This window comes from Fulmarus glacialis, unplaced genomic scaffold (genome assembly GCF_000690835.1).
Source record: "Fulmarus glacialis isolate BGI_N327 unplaced genomic scaffold, ASM69083v1 scaffold18905, whole genome shotgun sequence".
Taxonomy (NCBI): domain Eukaryota; kingdom Metazoa; phylum Chordata; class Aves; order Procellariiformes; family Procellariidae; genus Fulmarus; species Fulmarus glacialis.
Genome location: NW_009213915.1, coordinates 56,562 through 64,510, shown reverse-complemented (window position 1 = coordinate 64,510; position 7,949 = coordinate 56,562). Strand labels below are relative to the sequence as shown.

Genomic DNA, 7,949 nt, shown 5'->3' with positions numbered 1-7,949 from the left:
TCCCCCCCATCTGCCCCCAACCCCTCCCCTCCCAGCAGAAACAGGGAGATCTCCCCCGCCTTGGAGCATGCTTGACAAATCTCTATCTGCCCTTCACCTGCGGACATCACCGCACAGTGCAAATATCACTGAGCTCCCAATTCTCCTAGAAATCAAGTCAATATTACAGTGGCTGTGCTACAAGGCAAGCAGGACCCATGGGACACCGAAGTGCAGCTGGCATGAGTTGTCACAGCTCCACCAGAGCCAGCGAAGCTCTGGGGCTTTACACCAGCTGAGACCTGCCCCCAAAAGGTTGATTCACTTCCCCAAAGCCACAGGCTAGACGTGGGCGTGAAGCCCAATAGCCTCATCTCGCAGTCCCCTGCACTATCCACCAGACCATGCAGTCCTCACTGCCACTGTTCTGCAATAGCAGCTAGTGATTACAGATGAGACCATGGACTGGTTCCCTATCTGTAGTTAGCAGAAACCTTTCTTTTTAATGATGATCATTAAATAAATCACACTTTTCCCTAATCCCTGAACAATCTCTGATTGCCTGCACTAAGAAATGGACAGCAGAAGGCAGAGGCTGGAGGAAAGATGATGCGTGTGCATGTATGTATGTGCGCATACAATTGAACCAGTGCCAGTTCTGCTAACAACAATTTTGGATTTATTTCTGCCGCTCCCTACAGAGCAGTCCTGTAAGAGATGCAGATCTCTCACTCAAAATGAGATGCAATTTAAACAAGACAAAACACCTTGGCAACTCTCTCGCTTGCCAGATCATGATTTACTGAAAGTGACTCAGGAACCACAGAGTAGCTTGTTTCCATACTGGGTCCATAATTAATTAGGTCCTAGACCTGCACTGTGATTGCGTGAGCTGTGATAGGAAACATCTCCGGCCGTTAGCTGACTGCCACACAAAAGACTGCTGTAGAGGTGTAGGCAGTGTGCAGGAGAAAGAAGGTAGGGACCTGCTTGTGGAGCTGGAGATAAAACAGCAATAGCATGGAGGAGAGGCTGAGGATATTACATTCCTCTCCGGCAAGCGTGTGGCTATTTTGAAGGATAATCTTCCCAGCCCATGTCGCACACTCTGCAATGGGGAGTGCGTGTTGGCTAGCAACAGCATCCCCTGTTCCGATAAGCCAGCTGAAACTGGGACAGGGAAAAGAACTCGCTTGAAGCAGCTAGAAAATCCACAGCTCGGGAAAGCAAAGTACAATTATTTTAAACAACTCAAGCTAAACTAACTCCCAGTTTCCAGATGAGAGCTCCATCAGCGCAGGCAGGGCCCACGCACTCCTCCTGGCTCCCTGCTCCCTGCCCCACCGCCCAGCATCCCCCTTCGCCTCCCTGCTGCTCCCAGACCAAGGTCCAGCTCAGCTCCAGCGCTGGGTCACCCATTTTAGTTCCTTTGGTTATAATCTGATGCTGATGAACCTCGCACCAGTCCCTGTCTCCTTTCCTCTTTGCACTCTTCCAATGCCCGGGGACACCACAGCTCATCCTCCTCCTCTCATATACGAAGTAGAGGTTTTTCATGCTACAGCTCTTTGCTGTGGACTCCTCCAACTCATGCATGTCACCCCATTCCCTTCATCTCTGTGTAACTATGGTTCCTTTTGGAGCCAGCCTTGGTGGATGGTGAGTCTCAGAGGAAACAGCAAGGGGCTCCAAAAAGCATTTGGGATTTCAAGGGACAATCTCAGGATGCCCCATTTGGGGAACAGCAGGGTGATTTCCGCCTGCTAGATCGGCCGGCAGGGAGTCCTGCTCTCTTCTTGCAGCTGCGAGCTGGTGCACCACGACTGCATGATAACCAAAAGAAAAAAAAAAGATTTAGGGGAGGGACCACTGGGCAAACTATTACAGTAAGGAGGACTACTAGAAGCTTAAAATAGGCACAGAGCAGCCAAGACTCCGGTTTTAAGGTCTTACATTGAAGATCCACAAAAATGAACAGCCTGACACGCCTACAGCAATAAAACAGGATTCTATACGATTGCGATATGAGCAGTCTTTTGCAATACATCAGCAAGAGCCCAGCATATCTCTCAGCCATAACCTGTTCTAAAATAAAAGAGCAATAGGATGATTCTGCCCCTCTGATGGATGGATGTTGGTGCTGTGAGGGTCTGGTTTGAGAAATCCTTACGTAGTCTATTAAAACAAAATGGTTCGGGGAAATGGCATTACCGTGCATGTATCAATTCAGTTTTTCTTGTGTCACAACAAAGCTGATACACAAAGGGGAGAGAAGAATATGAAATGAACAGTTTCCCCATTCTCTTCACACCACACATACGTGCCCGTGAAGAACAGATGGAAGAAACTAACATTGGGTTGAGAGAGGAAAAGTGTTTGAAGGTATATCAGAGAAGGAAACTGAGACAGATGTCATGCTTATGTCATGTGTTAAAACCTTGATCGTACTTGCAGAAATGGGATATTTGATATATTGCAGGCCATGAGCTCTGCTCTTGTACTTTGAAAGGACGCTGGGTAGGGACCAGGAGAGTTGCTGTGCCTAATTCAAAGGATACGCAGGGTGTGTTGGCAGCTTCCCATTTAAAAAAGAGAAAGAAAGTGAGACCAAGTGCACGCAGTGGGGTCCAAGCCACGGGTGTTGGCTCCACGAGGAGCACAGGAAAACGTTAACCTCGGAAACTCACAGCACTGTGAGGCTCGATTTTGGGTCGTTCCATGGCAATGGTAATGCAGTTCAGGAAAATGATCACCAAGACGATATGATCAAACATCTTGTGTGTGATGATTTTATTGCACATCAGACGGAATCTGCCAAAAAAGAAGGAAGAAAAAAAAAAAAGAGGAGACACAGACTAGCTATTAATGCTCGACTGGTTGGGGAGAAATGCAGCAGCTCGACGCATGCCAGGGGAATCGAGCGCTCCGTTTGCAAAGCAGATGAGCTGCAATCTCCCAATCCCCTCCCTGGCAGAGCCGCATGCTGCAGGCAGATCGGGGTATGAATAGAAAAGAATCCGAGCTACAGAACTGGGCCACAAATTTCAAGCCCTGGCAATGTTCATCGGGGGCTTTGGGTAATTTGAAACAGAGCAGCTACTTTCACAGCTTGGACATGCAGCCAGGTTTGGATCTGACCTCCTACCTGGTCCGTAGTGCTCAGGTTTAGCTTAAATAAAGGAAGAAATACTCCCAGCAAGCCTGTAAGGGTTGAGCGCACATGGAACAAAGGGACAGAAGCTATTTATTGTGACAGATGGCTGTACACTGACCCAGGATTTATAATACCATATTACATTTCCCAAAGCCTGTTTCTGAAAATCTCTCTAATCTTTGTATGAATGAACTCGAACGCTGTTCAGGACCCAGCAGCTCAAACACGGGGAACCCTCATTGAGCATGGGTGCACATCCAGAGGAACATGTAGGAGAGCACGGACCTCAGATGGCCCCGGTGCAGCTGGGCTTTGGGAAGGGCAGAACTTGGGGTCTGCAGGCGAGGAGAGGGTGTTTTGTGGGGGTTGTTGGGAGAGGGAGGAAGGGAGAGGACAGAGAAGTCCAGGCAGGTTTAGGAGGTCAAGGAGTGTCCTTTGCCATGTTGTAAGTGTGCAGTGGGGGCAAATTCAGATTTATCTGCTTAATGCAGCACCCTTTCCCTTGCTTCAAACTCTCCACGCTCCATCGAGTGAAAAACTTGCAGAGCACTGGCATCACTGACGAAGCAAACGATGAATTTGATAAAGCTGTAGCCATGCTCTGGGCTATGGGTCTCTACTGGACACTCCTATGCCAGGGCCATGCCCGTCCTGGAGCGGCTCTCTGCAGCCGGCGGCCATTTGCTGTGTGACCCCAATGTAGTACTGGAGCAGGGGAAGGGCTGGGAGTTTTGTGTACTGACATATAGAGACCCATCTGGGATAGATGGGCAGAGCAAGCCATCGTAACGAGGGCAGCCGTGCCCAGCACGCCGCCACTGCTCGAGCAGAGCTGCCTTACCTTGAGTGAGGGGCGAAGATGTAGATGGACCAGGAGTCTCTCTCTTTGCAGCAGGTGGGGAGACGTGCCTGTACCCATGCCTTCATGCGGTCCCTTTTGCTCTAGGAGGAAAACGTACAGCAGACCGGGAGGAAAACAGAGAGAGAACTGTTAAAACAATAACCCCCTAAAACTTCCAAGCGAAGGACTTGGGGCAATTTTTCACTGAACACCTATCTCCAAGTGATCAGTAAAGCTGAAATAAAATGATCTCCCCAGAAAAGACCCCGCTGAGCAGGGGAAGGCGAGGGCTGTGCTGGCCCTGCAACCTCGCAGGGTTTGGTCTTGCTTCTTCCTCTGCACGGTAACTGCATCTGGCACAGTTAGCCAAGAGGACAAACATAGCGAATAAAATCTTTACCCAGAGGACTGATAACCCACTCTGATCAGCCTCAGTCCCTCCAGATACCCATCAGATGCTTGCCTGAATCTTCTAAGGTTTTGGGGGTATTTTTGTTGGGTTTTTGTCGTTTGGGGTTTTTTTAAGAATATATAATGCTCCTGTCAGAGGTTATAAAGAGAGCATTTTTCCTGCTGCTTGCTGGGCCAAGCCCTATGTCTGTGCACCACTAGAAAGCTAAAGAAATCGTTTGGGACCTGAGTTTTGGTCCAGGAACGCAATGGCGAGCATCTGCCTCTCATTCAGCATGAACGGATTAGATGGGAGATTATAAAACCAGAAGGGAACATCATGGCCAGCCTGACCTTCTGCATGAACATGGGCCATCTGACTCCCGCAAATTAATTCCTACTTGAAACCACAGCGCATCCTCAGCCACACATACTTATGTTTTAGACCGTCTGCAAGGTTGTTTAAGGCCAGGAGGGCAGATTGTAAAAGCCTTGGCCAACAGGTCAACTAAAGACATGAGAAATTGGATGCCGAGGGGAAGCCTCATCCCAGCTGCAACAGCTTCTGGATTAGGTCTTGTCACCTTCTCATCCATAGGTCTCCGAGGGGAGGTCAGGGTCTTTAATCCAATTGACATTGCAGTTCTAGCATCTTGTGCACAAACAGCAGAATCAGGCAAACATCTTGCCCACCGTGCTGGGGCTTTCCCAGCCCTTCCAAATTGAAGCACCAGAAGATAAATCTACAGACTGGTGTGTGCAGTGCTTTGCATTTACAGACACATAAAAATGAATCCTTGCTCTTTTGTTACCCTTATTTCCCCGCTACCACCTGGGCTTGGATGTGCACACACGTGGGAACGTGGCTGCACGGGCTTTTTGAAGCTTTCTTCTGCAGATGTTCAGAAAAGCACAGCACAGAAATTGCAACTCGCACCCCAGGAGTGCCCGGACCCCGGGGCTGAGGCACTTTTATTTATTTTACCCTAGAAACAGGGAGGGGGGATTCATTTGGAGCCAAACTGTTAGCAATTGGAGGTACTCTGGACTGTAAAAATGAGATTTGTTAGGGTAATTGAGTGGAATGGAGGAAGTGCTTTCTGTTCCTATATGCACTCAGCCAGGGGTCTCATTAGCGATGGATAATAGCTAGTGTAGTGTCAGTTTTAATGAAAGCACTTGGTGACAACCTGAACCCTTCAGAAAACGAAAACCACCTTGTGAAAATAACAAGAAAAGTTTGAATAACAAAAAAAAAAGCTAGATCTTTCTACCCCTCTCCTTCAGCCATCTGTCCTTCCCTCCCCTTCTACGCAAACACAGACCACGCCACGGCACACCAGTAGGTTTTGGCCACGTCTTGACTGTTTTCACATCCCTTTTCCAACTCCAGGCAAGGAGTTAGAACTGCTCCCTTCTCCCTAAACTGTATTTAATAGAGCATGCATCCTTGGGGTTCTGTTATCCCTTAGAGCAGCCCAGTTAGTTTAATTATCCATAGTTTTAACAAAGATAAATAAATGGATAAAAATCAGGTGTCTGCTCAAAGTTGCAGTGAGAACAACAATTGCTACCCCAGCCTCTGGACATGGAGTAATAGCTGCGACTTGGTCCAGTTCATTTCGCGAGCTGGAAGGTTTCCAGAAGTATCTATTATTCAAAGCAGTTCTGGTATTTATCATGGGGATTTGTAGTGAATGGTAATGCGTCAGCAGCACAGAATGCTTCTTTATATTCCTTTTGTCCAATTTTAATGCCAAAGATATTTTGGGGTTTGGCTAATTGTTGCAGCTTGCAGTTCATGGGCTAAATCAGATAACAAAGGCAAAAAGTGATCTTCCATCATGTCGCTGTATTCAGCGTGTTAGAGTAAGGGCGAGCACCAGGGCTTGGCCGGGGCCGGCTCAGCAGGGGCTGCAGCCTGGCTGCTTTGTACGGGGCCAAGCTCATCCACAGAAATGTAAAGTCAAAGGAATTACTCCAGATTTCCACCAGTGGAACAGTGCAGTTCAGTTAATTTGAGCCAAATGTAAGATATTTGTGAAATAAACCCCGAGCATTTCCAGCCTAATTCCCATCAAGTGCTTTCTCCGCAAGGTCCAGACACGCATCAACTGCTTACAATCAGGCTGATTGCTGCTTAAGCCTGCATTATATTCAAAGTGATATATAAATTATGTGGTTTAAATCATATCTATTTGTTCACAAAACACACCTGGACAGGATAAATAAAGATGAGGGGGGAGAAGAAAACTACCCTTTAATTCAGTTACCAGTGACTTAGACAAAATCTCCCTAGCTAAGACCACCCAAACTCCCTCTGCCGGGACGCAGGCAGGGGCCAGGACGTGATGTGATGCCGCTCGCTAACAGGCAGCAGTGCTGCCTTCACCCGGCAGCATGCTGACAGGGCCCTCCGATCCCATAGCTGCTGATAAATAGCTGCTTTTTTTTTTTTTTTTTAGGACTTTCAGATATTAATGTAGTTCTGAGGGCAGGATGAAAGGCAGTTGGCTTTAAAAGATGACTGATGCACTCCTCGGAGTCAGGGAGAGGCGTAGATTTATAAAAGATTTATTATAAGGATGGGGGGGAACAGCTGAAACATGCTGTACGAGTGGCAACTGACCTCTAGGCAAGCTGGAAGCTGCACAGAGGTGCTTGGGACCTGATTATTTAATTTAAATATGCAGCAGGGGCAGGCTGAGAGGGTTTGGGGAGCAGCTGGACTGCACGCCACAGAAAAAAAGTGCAATAGGCAACGGGGAAAGGAGCTGCAATTGCAACGTGCAATGAGGATTTGGGGAGGAGGGGACACATTTGGTTGCAGATTCAATATTTCCCTCACTTTCTGCTCTAAGCACTCAGCAATTTGGGTAGAAAAGCATCCAAAAGCATTCAAAATCCAGCAGATGTGAACAAAAAAGACCTTGCAGCAGATCCGTGATCTTGGTCACAGCCACGTGAACACAATCAGGCAGCAGATCGATCTCTCCATGAAGTTTCTCCTTGTCTGCATTCATGCAATGAAGAACAGATTTCAGTCCCCTGATTTTGTACTTCTGGAGAGAAGAGCTATCAGGGGCCTGATTCTGGCTCCTCGGAGGGATGTAAATTCAGAATAAACTCACTGAAGGCAGCCGAGTGGCACTAATATAATAGGAGCCTGGGAGATCCAAACGAAGCCTTTGCACTTCCTTTTATTTCTGCGCAGAGGCAATCAAAACCAGCCAGCAAGGAGAGATGTGAAGCTTTGTTGCAGAAGGGCATATTTAGGATTACTTTGATCTGAATAACAGTTGAGTTCTTTTCTTCTTTGGTTGGTGGGGGAGTTTTGAATTTTATTTTTTCCATTTAAAAAATAATTACTTTTTTCCTGACTTTGTCAAGGCTAATTTAGGGGCAAAGCATCTCCCCAAACATCAGGAGGGAATCACAAAGGGAAGCTCCGCAACCTGGGGGCTCATTTTGCTAATCTAAGCAATATTTTCCAATCCGTCTGGTTTAGTGATTTGCAGCGAAGGCATATTTCGGAGCATGGGGAAAGGCACCAGCCAGCTGCGGATGTCCCAGTTGTGGCTATAT

At 47.6% G+C, this 7,949-nt stretch overlaps 1 protein-coding gene across 1 annotated transcript in view; it reads right to left on the bottom strand.

Moving 5' to 3' along the window:
• Nucleotides 1-7,949, bottom strand: part of CACNA1G (calcium channel, voltage-dependent, T type, alpha 1G subunit) — a gene marked incomplete at its 3' end in the record, with an annotated part of 68,811 nt that overhangs the window by 12,953 nt on the left and 47,909 nt on the right. Inside the window, exons 18-19 of the mRNA XM_009578381.1 lie at nt 3,975-4,075; nt 2,667-2,790 (exon numbers count right to left, since the gene is read on the bottom strand). Coding sequence (XP_009576676.1) covers nt 2,667-2,790; nt 3,975-4,075 — 225 coding nt within the window. The remainder of the gene's footprint in view (nt 1-2,666; nt 2,791-3,974; nt 4,076-7,949) is intronic.